The sequence below is a fragment of the Trichogramma pretiosum genome, unplaced genomic scaffold (assembly GCF_000599845.2).
Source record: "Trichogramma pretiosum strain Unisexual culture from Peru unplaced genomic scaffold, Tpre_2.0 scaffold117, whole genome shotgun sequence".
Taxonomy (NCBI): Eukaryota; Metazoa; Arthropoda; class Insecta; order Hymenoptera; family Trichogrammatidae; genus Trichogramma; species Trichogramma pretiosum.
Window position 1 is genome coordinate 313,712 of NW_019641395.1, and position 20,553 is coordinate 334,264.

The 20,553-nt window shown below is 42.1% G+C and overlaps 2 protein-coding genes across 2 annotated transcripts in view; one reads left to right on the forward strand and one right to left on the reverse strand.

The window, feature by feature from the left end:
• LOC106652724 (plasma membrane calcium-transporting ATPase 3) overlaps positions 1-20,553 on the reverse strand; it is a 149,681-nt gene that overhangs the window by 80,294 nt on the left and 48,834 nt on the right. The window contains exon 2 of the mRNA XM_014371844.2: positions 20,430-20,553. The gene's annotated coding sequence lies outside the window, so the exon portion shown is untranslated. The remainder of the gene's footprint in view (positions 1-20,429) is intronic.
• On the forward strand, positions 16,660-18,763 carry LOC106652726 (PR domain zinc finger protein 5-like). Its single transcript, XM_014371857.1, has 4 exons — positions 16,660-16,837; positions 16,917-17,031; positions 17,102-18,074; positions 18,423-18,763. Exons 1-4 carry the CDS (start codon positions 16,809-16,811, stop codon positions 18,563-18,565), a joined length of 1,260 nt encoding a protein of 419 aa, XP_014227343.1. The 5' UTR covers positions 16,660-16,808; the 3' UTR covers positions 18,566-18,763.

The following is a 20,553-nucleotide window of genomic DNA, read 5'->3' on the forward strand; positions in this document are numbered from 1 at the left end:
TGCAAAAAGGTCGCTTCGTTGCAGGGCCAGGCCAGGTGGGGGCGAGCGAGCGAGCGAAAGCTGAAAAAGGCGGCTAAATTCGTAGAAATACTCGCCTCTCTCGGTGCGCGATTAACGAGCCGTTGATTCAATTTCTCGCCCCATCTCACTCGCTCGCGTATAGCTATGGCATATAGGGGCCCCCGCGCGATCCATCGTCGTACAATTTCCTCTTTAACTTCGAGGCATTTATACAGGTATATACGTAGACGAAAACGAGATAGGGAAAATTTTCATCTCGAATCGCAAAGAAGAAAAGAAGTAAGTGCAAAAAAAAAGACAACGAACCCGAAAGTAGCTTCTTGAACTTGAGTTTAGTTTTATCTTTTCGCTTTGCTTTTCCTTCCAAGTCGCGCGTACACGTCCTCGCGCTTCGAGTGCGCAATTATTAATGACATCGTCCGTTGGAAAATGCGCTCGTGACATCATCGAAGTCTATCTATTCTCTTTTTACGATTCGCGTAAAATTTTTTACGGCGTTTACGTTTGCGCACACACATTTGCAGTATATATTATAGAGATTGCTGCGCGCGGAGCACCGACACAACACGCAAATCGTAAACGCGTCTGTCGCTGCGCCATCACCGTGATGCTTTCCGAAAACTGTTATGTGCCCGTGTGCTTTATCCCGGGGATGCAAATGCGCAAACGTTTGTTGGCTTGAAAATTGCCACACACACACATTTGTATACCTGTATACGCACGGAGCACCAGTGTGCAAAACAATCGAAAAGTTTTGTATTTTATTTTTTTATTTCTTTTTTTTTTTTAGATAAAGCGTTTAATAGGTCAGTCTGGGTACAGGGGAAAAAATAGATGAAACGAGAGAGAGGGAGAGGAGGGAACGAGCAAAATTACTCGTAGTTACACGCAAGAACAAGCCACTTATTTAATTTAATTCAGCGCAGGTTAGCAGAAGTTACAAAGCAGATTCATTCGCCAAACTTTTTTTTTCGACGCGACGATACACACGGCTCTACAACTACTGTACACCGTTAATTGTAAAAGTCAGCGATCTATTTTTTTTTTTTTTTGGGTTTTTTTTTCGCAAACTATGCTATGAAATTCCCTCGCGAAAGTTCATCGTTAACGTATATAAATAAAAAACGAGGAGAAAGAGAATGAAGAAAAAAAAATCCCTAGGACATAATTAAAATTTTGCTACACAGTCCGCTTCTTTTGACATTTTCTCGATCGACTATAGACGCGCGAACGTTAAAAACAAGTCTCGTAAATAAGCGCTCCACGCGCTGCACCTTATCTCGACGGCTGCGTCGAAGTGACAAAGAAGAAGAAGAAAAAAGAGGAGAAAAATTCAGCCACGCTCTTGTACATTGTACATACAGCTGGCAGCTGAGGCACTTCGAAGGAAACGTGTGCGTGCGGAGCTTTTTTCGAGCTTTTTCCTTCGCTCGCTCGATCAGTGGCGTGTATATCTCGCGCGCGGGAATCGAATATCGAGATGTATATACATCTCTGGTAATCGTTTCTCATCTTCGGGGCATCGGGAGCAAATACCTGTCTCGAGCGTGCGTGTGTGTGTGTGCGATGTGCTCGACTTCACTGATTCATTTGTCAAGCGATTTCCGATGCGCCGCAGCATCGTGGCTCTCGCCTCGTGTGCGGGGAGTCTCTCTCTCTCTATCTCTCGAGATTTCACTCTCCGCGAGAGTCGAGCTGTATTCCGCTGGCCAGGCGCCGTATTAGTCCGCCTCGAGTCCAATCTGCACGTATACACACACACACACACACACACACACACACACGTACACGCTTGAGACGAGTATATGCACACGAAAATTAAGCTCGAGCCGCTGCTGCTGCCGCTGATTTTCGCTTGTTTTCGGTCTTTAATGAACTTTCTGTCTGGTAAAGAAATTAATTAAACGACATCGAGCCGGAGTGGCTTTTGAAGTATCTCAACAACGCGCGCGTCTCTCAACGTCTTTCGTTGGCCAATATTAAATTCATTCCCGCGCCCCGAAATTTCTTGTTCAAACTACCACTACTACGCGATCGTGTGTGCGTCTGTGTGCTAATACCAGCGCGCGTACGTGAGCCTACATACATATATATCCATGTTAGATATATATATTGTACATACGTACGATTATTCAGATAAATGTCGAGTACAAGAAATGCATATAAAGCTTCACTCAGTCACTCACTCGAACCAGGTAACCCAGTTAGGCTTGCGAGTTTGCTTTATACACACACACACACGTGCGCACATACATATAATATATAGCATGTATCTACACACGTACATCGCGATTAAATTTAGTCTTTCACGGATCGCATTTGTACGTATATAGTCGCGCGCGCAGAGGCGGTGTGTGTGTGTGTGTGTGTGTGTGTGTGTGTGTGCAGCTTTGAAGCGTGCGAGCGAGGCAATGAATCGCTCGATTTTCCGTATTATACGTATACTGGAAGAAAAGAAGAAAAAAAAAAGTATAGGTGCAGCCACGATTTTTACCACCTTTTTTTCACTCCCTTTCTCTCGCTCCGTTATATTGCACGATGTATAGTCTCGAGCTCGATCGGGAATCTGATTTGTTTATGCTTTGTAATACGGTTCCTTCTCTCTTCTCTTTCCGAAGACGAAGTTGATGGTTAAATCGATACTTTCCCTTATTTTATAAAAGACTCAGAAAAATATGCAACAGTATGATTTTACACAGATTATCGGTATATTTTGATTGCTCCCATTAATTCGAAAAACTTGATTGTTTTGATCGTGTGTTTACATATTTCCGCCTGCTCGCCATCTAGCTTACATTAACACAAAGATGCATCAACGACGTCTAATTATTGCCGCACATAAACCGAACCGACAGAGCACGAGGAGAAAAAAATCATAAAAAATTTTACAACAATACAATTTTTTCGAGTACGGGTAACGAGATATCTTCTCTTTTTCATTCGCGCTCGCGAGCTCTGCGAACGCGTATCACTTGTTCCTTTTTTTCCCTCTTCTTTTTTTTTTGATCCGCTGTACAAGTGACGCCGGATTTTCATCGTCGACACACCCGCGTCGCGCACACCCTCGTTAAGATACCTTGTTCAACAAAAAAAAAAAAAAAAAAGAGAGAGAGAGAGAATCCTAAATCTGACCTCTAACGAACCCTTCTCAGCGTTGTAAAAAAGACGTGTGCGGTTTTTGTCCGCGCGCACATACAGATATATAGATCGCGTGTCTCCTTTTTTGCCTTACAGACGCGCGCGCGCTCCCCTCTCGAAAATAGAAAATCTCCAGTGGTTTACGCGGGTTTTTTGTTGGCGCCCGCATGCACAGAGATTCCCGCAGTTCTCAACAATAAAAAAAGCTCGCTCGCTTTTTCTCTCTCTCTCTCTACACACATGCGCACACGTAAATGCCCTTCGCCGAAAAATGCGGATTATAGTCTCGGCGTTTAATTAAGGACCGCAAGGAGCTTTTAAAAAGCTCTGTCCGTTGCACTTGATTATGCACAGACACACACACACCGCACCATGTACTAAAGCATTTATATTTTATAAAGATAATTCTTTTTTTTTGCGTCATCAAAATTACATATGAAATTGCTCGTCGTTGTAAAAAGCTCTCACCCATTGTAAATTGAAACAACGACGCTTATACCTCGTGGTGGTGTACATTCTTTACGTTCAATTTTCGTCGTCGTCGTCGTCGTATCGCCTTACCGTTTTTGCGCGCAACGGAAGCAGCAGCACTCCTCTTCGCGACTCTCTCTCTATCTCGCGTATATATAGTCTGCGGTTATTGGATCTTATATAAACTGTGCCTGGAACGTCGAGGCTCTCCGTTATATATACATGTATATACTGGCCCGAAACGTTACCGCAGCTGCTGCTGCGCACGAGCTTGCGGAGGAGCTAATCCTCGCGTGCCGTATATCGCAGGCGAGGTAAATATAAAAAGTTTTTGGATCGAGAATTTAAAATAGCGTATCGATATCGAGGAATTAGCAGTAAGTTGTCGAAGTGTTTCATATATACGTACGTATATATAAAAAGAAATGCACAATAAGCACCGGTACGTGACTTATCGCTTTTTCTTTGCTTACGTATACGGTATAAGGACTCTCTGTACATTGCTGCATAGACACTCGGCCGAGTGGAGCAGTCGCAGCAACAGCAGCGACGGTTTCAATTCAGCACGAGAGGGATTATAAAGAGGGATAATACGAACAGAGAGAGAAGTTGCGGGATCAGGAATATTGTTATCGTTTCGCGTGGTGTATGCTGTACGCGTGGGTGGTGTGTCTGTGTGTGTGTGCATGAATGAGAAAGTTGGGCAATAGTTCACGGAGTCGAGTATACGTTGGACGTCACAAAAGTTCCTCCGCGCTCTATACAGCTCCTCGACTCGCGCGGAATATCCAGGCGCAAGGTATACACGGAGTAATGTGTACGTATACACAGATGCAGCTGGCCTAATGTCAAAAAAGAAAGTCCGAGCGTCCATGCGGACGAATTTTTCGAATGAATTTGAATGACGCGAACCGATAACTCGAGGCGATCTCAGCGTGGTGCAAAACTTATATTATATATAATACACCAGCAGCGACAGTCAAGGTTGAAAAAACAAAGTAATAAAAGAAAATGAGGAATCAACCGCTACAGAGAGAGAAACAGAAAGAGAAAGAGAGAGAAGACCTCATCGTATATAATATATTATTTTAATAATAAAAATTCCTGGATGAAAGTAAATTTAGAGAGGCGTACCGGCGCGCCGAGCAATAACTCGTAATAATGAGGAGAATTCGTTCAATTTTTTTTCCTTTCTTTTGAGCTTCTCGTAGCTTTGAATACACGAGAGAGAGAGAGAGAGAGAGAGAGAAAAAACTGCACGTTATAATATACCTATACGCCGAGAGATTTCAAAGTCTATGTGGCGAAAGACTAAAAAGCTCCTCTTACTATCCAAATTTTTTTTTTTTTTTTGTTTAACTCATCCGCTCTTTTGTTTGAATCCATAGAATGAAAAGCAAGCGGAAGATCAACGGGAAAAAGAGAGTGAAAATTCAGGCTTGCGCGAATCAAAGAAAATTGGGTAGAGAGCTACCGAGTATAAAAGGTTCCTCGAGAATACTACTAACTCGAGTGTCGATCGGGAAATGCAAAATTAACTGCAACAAATTGATTATCTCTTTTAACAATATGAATAGACTTGAATAATCAATTCTGTAATCATTCTGGTAGAAAATTTCAACAGTAATAACGAGCTAATTATCAAAAAATTATCACTTGAAATGTTTCAAAAAATTTAGATTAGTTTTCAACAACTTGAAATACCGCAATACTACTTTGATCCTCAGCCACTAGATGGCGAGTACCTTAATCTACAAATCTACAAGTGATGAATGAAAATAATTGTATTAGTAAACCAATCTCCAATATTTTTATAATTATTACATATTGTTAATTTATTAATTGTAAGTTCAATTAGTAAGTAGGAAATTATAAATAGCTATCGAAAGTATGCTTAAACAATTATTTGCACAAATTTTATGTGGTCAAAAATGGTCATTAAGTATCAAAAAAATTTGGAGCATAGAATGTCCTTAAAACGTTGAAAAAAATCCTATACTTGCGATTACATCCAAGCGTTTTCTTCGAGAGCCAATAATTATCCATAAAATGTTGAGTAAATATAATGTTCTATCGGGGTTAGTTTATTTGAATTAGAGAATCATTTGATAGAATTTTAACTATCAGGAAGATGATCATTTCAAATAAAGTGATTCAAAACTCGATTGTACGCATTATAATGATTCTTGAAGTTTATCACAAAATTTTTATTGCCTATGTATCTCGTGTGATTGAATTGTAAGTTTATATGTTTGATTATAATTTCTGACTTGCCGCCAGGTGGAGCATCGTTTCCAAAATAGAGTTGTCCCCGCTAAGACACATAAGTGACGCCAGATTTTCAACAAAAAGATTTTTATTCGTTCCTGGTTCAACAAAAAAAAAGAGAGAGAGAGAGAGAGAGAGAGAATCCTAAATCTGACCTCTAACGAACCCTTCTCAGCGTTGAAATGGTGTAAAAGAATCTTATAAATTGTATTTCATCGAAATGATCTTCTCTCAAAGTTTTTCAATCAACTTTGAATGCAGAATCGTTTTCTTGTTTTTCTGCATCTATACGGGAGTGAGCTTATTAGGCTTTTATGAGCTAATTATTATTCAGCTGGTTAGGCTAGCTGCTATTAACATTTTTCAGTACATTTTATAAGTAACACTTAAAACAAAACATTTATTGATGAAAAATGCCATTCTACGTACGTTCCAAGTCTAAGCCAAACGGTTATCATCGTGCTCACCTTCATCAGTGATATTCCGAACCTACCCACATCAATTTTGCGCAAAATTCGTCGGATTCATCGGATTTTTGTAACGCACAATAGGTTCGCAATCATCCCGATTCCCGACGCTACCCAAATCGCAAGAAATCCATTCGTTGTAAAACTCGAACACGCGAACGCGCTTCGAGAGTATTTCTCCAAAATAACTCTTCCAGGAGAAAATGAAATAAATGTAAAATCCGGTCGCGCCTCGCGTTATAATGCGGCCTATTTTCCAGGGACTCTCCGGGTATTATCCCGCTCGAAACACGCTGCTGCTGCTGCAACGAAATAATCCACTAAAATCGGACTGTCTCTCGCGCTTACGTTCGGCATATCTCTCGTTCTCTCTCTCTCTCTTACTCGGTAAAGGAAAATCTCCCTCCTGATGCGTCAGGCTCGAGTCCGTATATATAAATAATACATAAGCCGCTTCAGACAGCCGCAAATAAGACCTTTTATAAACAGCGCGTGGAATGCACCCAAGCTCCAAGTAAGAGAGTATAATATATACATATATAGAAAACAAAAAGGCCGCGTGCGCACTTCCATGTTCTCTATCCTTTTCTCGTATATATATATGCACGTACAGAGATACGTATTCCTTTAAATACATACACTAACGGGGCGTGTGTATATATATAGTAGAGGTGGGCCAGACGAGCGTAAAATAGAAGGATTCACCGGGTTTGCGCGCGCGCGGATATATAGCTGGAGAATTCCGCTATGTCTGCGCGCGTTCGTCCGTCTGTCTATGTATACGTGTGCGGAGCTTGCAGTAATGCTCGTGCTCCACCACCGCTGCAGCAGCAGAGGTCGGCCAACGAGCAAGTGAGACGGATAACGATGGAAAGAGAGAGAGAGAGAGGACAGGCAGCACAGGCAGAAGCAGTAGTGGCAGCAGCAGCAAGCCCCGATCAATACGGGACGCATCTCCTTGCCAACATGCGCCTCGCTCATTCTCTGCTGTATACGTATATCTGTATATATCTACTATGTGGGTGTGTGTGTGTGTGTGTGTGTGTGTGTGTGTGTGTGTGTGTGTGTGTGTGTGGGACTGCAAGCGCCAAGCCAGGATATGCGGCGCTGCACCTATAAACACGCGCGGCATACTGTATACGTATACATACACGTGACTTTCTGAATTGCAGGAGAGAGCGAGGGGAAGAGAGAGGGAGTGAGCTTGAAGAGTACAAATAGAATTTTATACTTGGGCAATTTTTGCTAGCTCTGCCGCGAGAGAGAAGAAAAGATCTCTTCTCTCTCTCTCTCTCTGTCCTCTGTATGTGTGGCGTCGAGCGCAGTAAAAATGGTGTTCGATGATTTTTATCGTCGCGGCCGTATACCGTGTATATAGGTATATATAGCACACGATGCCGTGTGCGCGAGCGTGACACACATCTATAATGCCTATAATATAAAGTCGACGAAAGGCAAGTAGAGGTGCTAGAGTTTGGTCGGACGAAATTCTCCGCATCCATGGAGAGAGAGATACGGTACTGGAAGAATCGCACACTTTTAAAGCAGCTTTGTCACAGGTTCGGAGAGCTAAAAATTGTTCGACGAAGACATGCACTCACGCATACGCCTGGGCTCCAAGAGTTGCGCCTCGATATACTTTAAAAGCTCGACGATTTTTTATCTTTGTTTTTTTTTATCGTTTGGCTTTCTTTTTCTCTCGAGATTTCGCAAACGTTCGACCCATCGACGAACGAGATCAATCGTCGCGAAGACGACAGCGGCTGAATTCAATGTCGGAGTGAATTTTTTAAAAATCACTCAACGCTCGTACGTACAACGATCGAACACGCTTGTTAAGAATGTAGCTCGTTTGTTCGTCGCACTTACAATATTTACACAGTGTCAAGGGAAAGATATTGTAAAAACAAACTTTTACTCTTTCGCAACCGGGCTCTCTTTCTCTTCGCTCTGAAAAATTGCCCACCGCGCGCGTCCGAACGAAATTTCGTAAGAATAAAAAAACGAAGAAGAAGAAAAAGGAAAAAGACAGAGAACTCGAGTCGTGAAAAATAAGTGAACGAGCAATTGCAAAAAGTACTCTCTGAATAATAAGTGCTCGGTCATTTCCAACGAGCGAGAGAGCTTGGGCTAAGTAAAAGTAAGCTTGAAAAATTGCCGCTCGAGCCGGCGAACAATCGCAATTGTTCTAATAACTCCCGCCGGTAACTTAATAGTTCGGGGCAGTCGGTGCGGCTGAAAATTAGTAGCCTCTGGCTCGGGCATGCCCATTGACCAGTCAGCCCCCCACCCGCACCCAATAAGAGCGAAAAAACGCGGGCCCGGCTTATTACAATTATTTCATTCGATTTTTTATTTTTTATTTTCATCTTTAACCGAGGGCGCGGGCGTGCGCAAGTACATAAGTATTTATACGAGGCTAGATAAAGAGATTTTTAATTTCATAAATAGCGTGCGCGCGAGCCATGGAGAAACATTAGCGTGCAATTATTTCGAATTATGTGACACGAAGACTGTATATTCTCGTAAACATGCATATAAGCCGAGGAGAGAGAGAGAGAGAGAAAAAAAAATGTTATATGCGACTGGCCGTACATTTTTTCTCTCTCTCATCACAGAACGCGATATATACTTGATGATATCAAGCCCCCGGCCGACTCCATATACCGAGTGAAATGCGATGTTTAATGTCTCTCGACACGCACGACAAGTTTTTGAAATTTACATTTCACGTGTGACCTGCGCGCACGTATTTCACATATATACATATTCTCTCGGCTCCACGCATAATATATGAGTGCGAGATTCCTACTTGAACCTTTTTAAAAGGGATAAAAGGATAATCGCACTTGTACGTTATTTGCTTTTCTTGCATCTTCAACCAGCCGACGATTGTTTCATGCGCACACCGGCATGCTAAAATATATGCTGCTACTCCGAAAAACGGTGATCGCGTTCAAAGTGAGCCGCGCGCGCGCATACATCAAAGGAAAAAAGCTTATGAAAAAAAAGTAATAAAATAAATAGAAAAGAAACGTCGATAGAGGTAATACGGCGGAGTACAAGTGCCCTGTCTCGCGAGCTCTGGCGCATATGCTGGCTATATAACACACACACACACACACAGACACACGTACACTTTACAACGCTCACGAGCTTGCGCGCGCGCTCGTCCTCAACGCCAACGACGACGACGACGATACCATTCCAGCTTTGCCCTAGAGGTAAAAGGGTCGCGCGCGAACGACGGCGCCAAAGCTAAGAGCGAGCGAGACGAGAGCGAGTGAGAGAGAGAGAGAGCTTTCGGCGCCGGCGCGCATGTCCGACCCAATTGTACGTGTGCCACACATACACATATTAGAGCACACCAGAGCCTGCATCTGTGTATTACTCTATATATACGTGTATAGTAGATGCTAGTAGTATAAGCGCACGCCACGTCCTATCGGAGTTTAAAAGGGCAAACTACGCTCGCGCGTAAGCTCTAACGTTTAATATAACGCCGCCGCCGTTGCACACATACACACAGACACCGACGCAACAGCGGCAAACGAGCCATTTTTTCCCTCTATCTCTATCTCTCTCTCTCTCTTTCTTTTTCTCTGTGTTTTTTTTTTCACCTCCATCTGTCTTAACTTGCGTCACGCCTTTTTTTTTTCATACCTTTGCAACGAGCTTTGCGCGCGAGTATCCTCAATTTCTCGTAATGGGACTTGATATCGTTGTTGATGATGATTATATAAGGGCGATGATGAGGCGAGTATTTATCATGTCGACTGGCGCGAAAGAGAGACAGAGAGAGAGGTGTAGAGATCTTAACGAAATTGGATGTGTGAGAGAAAGAAAGAGAGAGAGAGAGAAGGAGAGTTGGAGCAGCAGGTGTGCGTTACACTACGCACGTGTTTGTTATACGAGTATACAGCGGGGTTACGCGCGCGTACGTATATAGGTGAGATCGAAAAGGACAAAAAAAAACGTGAATGAATATTTGATTTTTGTTGCGCTCGGCTTTCGCTTCATTTATTTATTCGTTGAAAGCTTTGGCGGCTGGACCGTCGCCGGTAAAGGGTGTAATAGGATTAAAAAAAAAAACGCCTGCGAACCGATCGAGAGTATAATCTACTTACGCTCTCTCTCTCTCTCTCTCCTTTATATATTGTTGTTTTTAAGTAGTTCAAGTTGCTCGCCTCTATAGAGGAATATTGGGGGAAGCTGCTTCGCTCGGAACCGTGTACTCCTTAATTTTGTCCATACTTTACCTCTCCTAGGCAACAAGGCCAGCCGAGAGAGGTTGTGGATCGTGAAAATTAAATCGAAGAAAAAGCTCTTCAAAGCTCGGATTATACGGACATACAACAAATACGTACAAGCTGGAGGGAGAGGGGGGCCTAGGACAAAAGTTTTCTGTCTGCTTATTACTTTACTTCTATTGCTGTATTGTCTGTCTCGGTCTGTGAATTACTACTTCTCGTCGTCGTCGTCGTCTTTTCTCCCTCTCTCTCTCTGTCTCTCTTTTTCGTTAGTCTGTGTGTCCTCGAAACTTTCATCTTTCTCTGTTTGTATTTTTCTTTCTCTCTCTCTCTCACGCTCGTTTCTGTACATTTTTTTTTCGTTTGAAATCCCGAGGGGGCGAAAAGAGAAGAAGACACACGGGGCGACGACGAGCGGCGTCATACTTTTATGTTTGCCCTCGTAATTTTCAATCCCGAAAGTTTCTCTTCTCCTCCTCCTCCTCCTCCTCCTTCTCGATTATTAGTCAAATCAGGGCAGCAATTGCGAAATTCTCTCGCTCATTTTTTTTTGTTTGTGTTTTTTTTTTCAATTATCCGCGACGAAGTAGCTGCAGCAGCGGCAGCAGCAACGGCAACAGCAGCGGCATTAGCAAAGCTGCGAGACAATAAATTTCAACGACAAGTCGCTGCTGCTGCTGTTACTCTAGCTATACACTTACACAATACCCACGGAACGTATACGAGAGATAGCTAAGAGAGGCGAGAGAGAGAGAGAGATAGAGTAATGCAAAAGCTCGTGCACGCGCGCGCGTATATATCGTCGTCGTAAAGCTCCATATTCTCACCTGATGTTCATCGTCGCGTTAATAATTATGTGTATATAGCGCGTGCGTTATAGAGGCTCCTCACACACACACACACACACACACACACACACACTCGCTGTACTTGTATACAGCGACACAGATACATTCACGAGGAGGAGGAGGACTATAGTAGGAGGCAAAACCGCAAATTTAACGATAAATCACTGATGTTGCAGCAGTAGTAGTATAGCAACAGTAGCAGCAGCAGGAGCAGCAGCAGACGCATCAGTATATTACATACAACCTCCTCGGCAACGTCGTCATTGTCTCTCTCTCTCTCTCTAGCTTGCCTTATCTGCCTTGTCCCGTGTATATAGCGCGTACACACCTATGCACTCACACTCACACACACTCCCACGAACTAGAACATAGTTGATCGCGGGTGTTAGCTTCGAGTGCCTCCTCATAACGGCCGCCGCAAGCAGCAGCAGCGGCATACGCTCGTGTACATGTACGTGTGTATATATACTCGTGCAACTGCTGCTGCTGCTGCTGCTGCTGCTGCTGCACCTATACACAGTTAGGCGCGCGTGGCACACGATCAACGCTTAGAGGGATATGGGATTAGCTTTTGCGAGGAGTATCCGAGAAGTGTAGCATGAGTATCCATACATAGACGCCCCGATGCGACTATACGATCGACTTTCCGACGGGTAATAGATGGATTATACATGTATTAAGGTGATTTAAAGATTGCGCGCTCTCACGCTCGCAAACGAGGAGCATCGAGAAAGCTTTTAGCGCTGCGCGGTGTGCCGCGCTTAATACGTGTACTGTAACGCGCGGCAAAAGGTGCATTTATCTCGATACACGCGCGGAGGCACGAATCGAGCTTTCGGACTGACCCCCGCGCTAGAGAGCAGAGAGAGAGAGAGAGAGAGAGAGCGTCGTTTGGCCCCCGTTATGATACATTATTAATTCCACCGATTACGAAACACGTATTATATACACAGAGAGTCCGCCTTTATAGCGACAGAGGGATATTGTGTGTGTGTACATATATACAGGATGGGTTGAATTTTGCGAAAGCTCCGAGTCGCTTTTGGTCTCGTTCGGATCGCGTATCGCGTCGATTACATTATATCCGCGCGCGCGTGCCGTACACGGGATTGTGTATTGTGTGTGTATGTATGTATCGTCGACGACCCCCTTCAGCTTTTATAATACAATTCAATACACGCGTATCGAATTTCTATTATTCGGCACACACACACAGACATACATGAACATCGCGTGGAGGCGCAACTGCCATTAGCCGTATTATACACCAAGTAAAGTATATACAATAGGCGGCGATTTTTACCTAGATTCGTATACAACGAAAAGATGGAAATTTATCCAATATATATACCGAGGAAGGAATAATAATAGCTGCAACGTATACATAAACTGTGCACCGTACGGAAGCGAGAGAGAGACGCGCGCGTAAGAGCTCGATAACGAATTTGCTATACTACACGACGAGGAGGAGGAGGAGGAGGAAGAGGAGAGAAATGCTCTCGACGACGACGTCGACGACACGCTGGTTAGCAGTAGTGCACATTATAATTAACGAGCTTGCGAGCGCGAGCTTTTCTATACGGTACGTAATATACATATTGTACTCTCGAGCTTTCGCGCGCGCAAAAGCTCGCGGAGCTCCTTGCGCAAATTGATCGCTTTTTGCGCGCCATTGTATCGGCGAGATGCACACACACACACACACACACACACACACACACACACACACACACACACACACACACACGTACTTGCACACAATTTTACACGCTTACGCGTCGTGTGGTACGTCACAGCGGAGCTGGACAGTTGAAATGGACTTTTAAATTAACTTTCTCTATATTTAGCCAGGCTCCGAGCCACGCGATAAATGAATCGTTGTTATACGAGCGTTGACGTTTTCTAGATCATTGTTTGCCATACACGTACGGCGAAAGAGAGAGGCGACGAAGGGAAAATTTCTCTCTCTCGTGCTCTCTTTGGAAAAGATGTAGAGCGAAGCGCGTTGGAGCTACAATATTTACCTCGAGACTCGAAGAAAAGTCGATGGAAAAGCCGAGCGCACACACACACACATACACCGTATACGCACCGTGCGCTCGCGCGAGTGCTGTGCGGATTTTTCGGATTTACACGAGCGCGTCTTGGAGAAACAAATAGAAAATGTCGAACTATCGAAGTTTGCGCAAAGTCGACCGGGATATAGACTACAAAGAGGTATACGAACTCGACCTCGAGAAGAGAGAAGAAGAGAAGGCGGAATGACCCCTCTATCGACGTATGAACGATATTTCAGTAGAGGTAGCAGCATTGAAACACTCGCTCACACTTTTTTTTATTTATTGATGTTTATTCATTTGAAGGATATGAAAATGTTGCAATTATTAAATAACATTAGACACTGAAAAATACAACAAATATGTTTTGAACAATTATAAACTTTGGCCTGCAGCCGCCGAGCAAACACGAAACAATTCTTGGTTAATCAGCTGATCGTTGATCATCTCGCAGCAGAGAATTGGCAGTCGATAGCGCGTCAGCTCCAATAAGGAATCCAGGGCCCATCGACGGAAAAATCCTCTACATATTACCTCGTAAAGATGCAAAAAACAAGCCTCGCTCGATCCACCGGGCAGTTCATAAAATTTGTACGAGCTCATTATGTCCAAGTAGTCCGTGTTCACAAGAAGTTTCGTCGCTTTTTCGAGTCTCAACCGAACAAAGTCATGGAGCGACAGGCCTGGAAGTATCATGATTTCTTTCCCTTTTGTCGCAAACTTCTCGTCGTCGTACCAACATTTTCCGGAATTCGACGATACCTCGAACACAACGTGCTCGGTTAAAGATTTCATGAGCCTCAGGGCGTCGGTACGGCTCAATTCATATCCTCTTTTCTCAAAACGTCCAACGATAATCAGAATTCCAGATGCTTTTCTCAATTCGCCATTATAAGAATGAATGTTATAAGTCTCTTCCTTTACGCTGAAATAACCATCGGGGGGAAAAGTGACGCTCGACAGATCGGCACCTTTATTTAACAGAACGTCGACAGTATTCGGCAAGACATTCTCCACGGCGCATTGCAGCGGTGTCCGGCCCATCTTGTCTCGAGCGTCGACCTGGACCACCTGATGTTTCTCGCCGCAAATCTTGAATAACACCTCCGCTAAGTCAGTATCGTAGCTTGTTTTGGTTATAACGTGCAGAATAGTGAGCCCTTCTGGATTGAATAAATTTGGATCAGCGCCTTTTCTCAACAGTAATTGGAACATTTTTTTAAACTGCCCGTTGTCTTCACATAAAGCGAACGTTACATACTGCCCAACAACTACATGCAGCGGTATGTGACCCCAGTTGTCCAAGACATCTACCTGCACTAAATTATTTTTTTCTTCGCAGATCTTAAATAACATCTCCGCCAAGTCATTATCGTGTTTTTTCCAACAAATGCAGTGTAAAGGTGTGGATCCATACTTGTCGGTGCAATTCGGATCAGCACCATATCTCAGCAACAACTCGGCCACCCTCTTGTGGTTCAATCTCACGGCCAAAAACAGCAGCGATTTATGCGTTTGTTGCCAGATGTAATTGGGATCCTCTCCGAGCTCTAAAAATTTCTCAACGACGTCTTCACAGTCGAACAGGCAGGCCGCGAGGAGATGCGTGCGATCGAACTCATCGATGTAATTAACGTCGAACGTGTCGTATATTTCAAAAAGGTAACGGACCGCAGAATCCCAATCGCGAATGGTGTAATATCTGATCGCTTGATGCACCGCTGTGGTGCGACGCGACGACGGTTTGCCGATTTTTTTATCAACGCGGGGCATATCTTTGTAGCCGGTCCTAACCACAAATTCGATGAGTGGAAATTGTCTGCATTGACTACCGCAGCTGTTCACATACTCTCTTAGAACCCAATCAATTTGTTTGGGCCGAAAAATATCTCGTAGGTTAGGAAGTTGGCCCGTCCAAACACTTATCAACTCGCAAAATTGAAGTAGAAATGTTTTTCTCTCTTGATTGATTTTCCAATCGACGTCTTGGTACATGGTTTGCAATTTTTTCAAACATCTTCGGTCGTTTTGGGCCATCTTTCAATACGCTCACAGTTAAACACGTCTATAATATGTCCACTTTTCACGAAAATCACTCGCCGCAGTCAAGGCGATCTTCCTTTGTTGTTTGCACTGCGGCGTCGTAACGTAAACTGACTTCTCGGCAAATGCCAGTTGTGCGAGCCATGTGTATGCGTTGTTTGGCCGAGCAACTGGCATGGACACGCACGCCGCATGAGTGAGCGAGCGCGAGAGAGACAAAGATATAAGCGTATAAGGGACCACCTTCAAATTGCGTAACGGCTTTTGCGGAGGAAGAACTCCTCGATTTCTTTACAGGAAATTGTGTGAAAATTATGTATTCGGAAAAATGTATGGCTGCACTGAAAATTATCAAATCAACTCTACGTTTACATGAGCAATTCTACAAAAAATTCGTATTATTCGTGGCTAAAATCGCAATTGATATTTTGGTCACTTGACGCGTATAATGGGCGTTGATAATCGAGATCCCAGACACATGTAAAAAATGCGAGAACGATAACAATTTCGTTAGGTATTTTGTACATAAAGATATTTTTTGTGTTTCAAAGGACGAAAAATCGCGTTTTCTCGTTAACATGACATCGTCGAAATCATTCGAAAATATTCACGGACTCTCTTTTTGGCTTTGGAAAATTGAACTCCCATAAAAAATTCCACTGGAATTCGAAAAAAAAATGTTATTTTCGGTGAATGTTTATTAACTATTAATCCAAAAATGTCATCATGTTCAAATCGACCATTATCAACTTGACAAAAAAAATGAAACATAGAAAACTGTGGACCGTATAACTATCCAAAATGTGTATATAGTTTCCGCATTTTCTCATGTTTTCAACGACAAAGCCGCAAATTTTTAGAACTGCTCATATCACATTCACTCGAAATATTGGAGTATTTTTCGCGAAATCTATTAGCAGAATGTTTACATACAGAGAACAAAGGGACACGAGTGCACCATAAGTGCGTAAAACAGACACGATTGACGTTAGTGGGGGAAAATTTCGCCACGGAGCGATCACAGCACGGGATCATCTTTCTAATAAACACGACCGAAGAGCTCACACGCTTGCAGTGTGAAACAGAATTTCTCGGCGATCGAGCTATTTACAAATTATATTCGCAAAAATTTATAGGTGAAATCTCGAGGTACGGTCTTGGCTACTCGAGGCGTATAACCTCAAAAATATTTTTCTCAGTTTATATCACCGTGAAAAATTACAGTGAATACGCGTGATCGATGAAATGATGAAAAACAACAGTGACTTAATTAGGTATTGTTTTTTCGTGTGCGTTATATAATTCTATGATACTTTTTTGAACGATAACCTTGTAAACGCGGTGATTTTTCAGGGTGAAGGAAGAGCCTAACGATACGTGGCAAGATGCCGGTGGCAATCACGTTTTCGATTTGATGGACTCTTGCAAAGCTGAAAGCGTTGAGATATTGCCTTTTCATGAATTATCGGTGAGTTCAATGACTTGAATAATGTTATGTTGATCGACCTTTAGAAATAAGCCAACAATTTTCGTTTCAGGCAAAGAACGCGAACGATGCTGAGGCGTTAGAGGAGAGGTTAGGTAAAAACATAATTACAGATTTTGAGTGCAAAAATGTTAAACTCGAGCGGTCATCTCTATCGACCAAAATCTGCAAATCTGAGTATCAAAGTAGTCAACCTTGTGTGAAAAAGGAAAACGAAAATCCGACTAATTACATGAATGAAAAAAGTTTAACAATATTGATTGAAAAAGGGTTTAATTATAGAGATAATTGTCAAATGAATGTGAATTCTTGTATAGTACTTGCCGAATATGGAAAACAGAAAGATTTTGGAAAAACCGTTGAAAAAAAATCATCTGATTTACCCATATGTCGAAAAACTCATACAGCAAGAGCAAGTCTAAAAAAGCATATGGGTACGACACTTGAACAAAGAGGGCTGTATAAATGTGAAATTTGTAACGAATCATTTTCCCGCAGTAATGATCTCAAAATTCATTTAGGATCGGTACACAATCACAACAAACGCTTGAAATGTAACGTTTTTCACAATTCATTTAGTCGCAAGCATGATCTTGAAATTCATCAACATACAGTACATACTTGTAAAAAATCCCTCGAATGCAATGTTCGTTACAACTCATTGTCATTCAAGGGTGATCTCAATAAGCATATAAATGTATTACACAATAGAAACAAACTCTTTGAATGTGAAATTTGCCACAATTCGATTTCACAAAAATTTTACCTCCAACGTTACGTGAATACAGTAGTACATGATCGCAGCAAACCCTTTGATTGTGATATTTGTCACAAATCATTTTCATTTAAGAGTACACTCAACAGACACATAAAATCAGTACATGATCGCAGCAAACCCTTTGAGTGTGACATTTGTCACAAATCATTTGGACGAAAAGAAAATCTTAAAGCTCATATTAGTACAGTACACGATCGTAGCAAACCCTTTGAGTGTGATATTTGTCACAAATCATTTTCATGTAAGGGTAATCTCAACAGACACATAAAATTAGTACATGACCGCAGCAAACCCTTTAAGTGTGACATTTGTCACAAATCATTTGGACGAAAAGAAGATCTTAAAGCTCATATTAGTACAGTACACGATCGTAGCAAACCCTTCGAGTGTGAGGTTTGTCAGAAATCATTTTCATTTAAGGGTAAACTCAACAGACACATAAAATTAGTACATGACCGTAGCAAACCCTTTGAGTGTGACATTTGTCACAAATCATTTAGAGATAAAAGTAAAGTGAAAAATCACATAAATTCAGTGCATAATGTTAGCAAACCCATTGAGTGTGATATTTGTCACAAATCATTTTCATGTAAGGGTAATCTCAACAGACACATAAAATTAGTACATGACCGCAGCAAACCCTTTGAGTGTGACATTTGTCATGAATCGTTTGGACAAATAGGATCACTTGATAGACACATAAAATCAGTACATGATTGCAGCAATTGTAACCCTTAGAGTGTGACATTTGTTACAAATCATTTGGATTTCAGAGTAAATTCAAAAGGCACGTCAATGCAAAACATGATTGTAAAAAACTCATTGTGAAATGAGTATTACATTTATCACAAATCATTTGGAATAGTAACCTCAATAAACACATAAAGGCAGTACATAAGGGTAGATAATTAAAAAAATGAGATTATTCTCGAGACATTTGAACGCACTCAATTTGCATTGACTCGAGTATCGTAATGTTGTCAACGTGTTAAGGTGTTACCAGTTTTGCGACAACTGTAAAAAATTCAATCTTTTTGTATATGCATTTTTGTACATGCATTTATATAATAAATATCACGTCTTGAAAGTAATTTTTTTAAAATTTTTTTTGGATTTTTCAAAATCTTAACCATTCCCTAAATTCCTTAAATGGTCCCAAAAAAGCAGCAAAAATTCACAGGTATTCTTTGAAAGATTCCAAACACTTTTCATTTTTTGACATTTTTTTCGGCAATTTGATACCCGATGAGTAAAAAAAGACCCGGTGCATTAACAATTTAACATACACCAAAAGTTACACTATTCAAAATTAAATTTTTCGAATTTTAATGTACTTTCCTTTAGGTATCCGAATAATTTCGTCAATGTCGTATTACAGAGAAAACGCGATTTTATATCCTTTAAAATACACAAATATCTATTTACGTAAAATAACTATCAAACATTTTTTTTCCGCATTTTTACGTGTTTCTGAGACCTCGATGAACAATTATCCACGCCCGATACATGCGTCGAGTGGTAACAATTTTCATCGCGATTCGAGGCTCAAAATATATCTGAAAAGATGATTATGTGATACCTAACCTTCGGCTTTGGGCTGTTTTTTTTGCTCACCTCCTCAAATCAAATCAAATTCATTCCTTTTTTTATCTAAAAAAAAAAAACCATAACGAATAAGGTACTAAGAGTGTGCGAATAAATTCGTTTTTTCCTTGTTTCAATTAAAACATTTTTATATAGCCTCGTACGGATGTATAAACATTTTATTGTTCGGTACTTGGGGGGTGAGCATAGATACTAAATATACTGCGTACACGTATATTCACACTCACACACACACACACACACACACACATCGATACTTCCGATAGTCCGTAATTCGCCGACAGTAACGAATGGAATATCTACCACCGCCTCTACCACTACACCACCGCTATATTTATATAAAGTTACCCGCAGCACACAGCATCGGATGTAAAGCTGATAAACGACTACGGGAAATTAAGATCGATAAGCGCACGCGAGAGAGAGAGAGAGAGGGGAGTGTGCCGGCGCTGTGCTGGGCGCATCGCATAAATACGTGTACATACATAACGCGTGTTTGCGCGTGTGTGCGTGTGCGTGTACCACCGGAGAAGCAGCGAGCGCAAGAATAAGTAAGAAATTCTCGAGTATATAATCTCGTTTCTCTCTGTTTGTGTTCACCGCTGCTGCTGCTGTTGCTGCTGTTACTGCGTGTGCAGCTGTACACGCGTATATATATTATTATACACACGCAAGTTCATAAAAGCGATAAATCCTTTCCGCTAAACTTGCGCGCTATCTTCAAGTTTTGGTCGCAAGCTCTCTCTCTTTCTCGGCACCGGAGCACAGAGCAGCAGACGCACAGCGGAGAGATACGCGCGAGCTGTTTACAGAAGATAAACAGTTTTTTTTGTCTCAGTCTCGTTTTGTCCCCGCAAGCTTCTTTAAGCTGATTACACGTTTATTGGATGTACGTTTGTGTGTGTGTGCTCAATGGACGAGGATAAACGATATCGCGTTGATTTTATTTATTCATTTTTTTTAGGGTATTAATATTGCAGACAAATTCGAAGCTTACCTTTGATACGCGTGGCTACTGCATTTCATGAGAGAGAACGATCCACGTCACTCCGGAAGAAGCTCCAAGGCGGATCACATCTGACTTCACTTTTTCCGCGGTCACATGCCAAGTCGATCTGGGC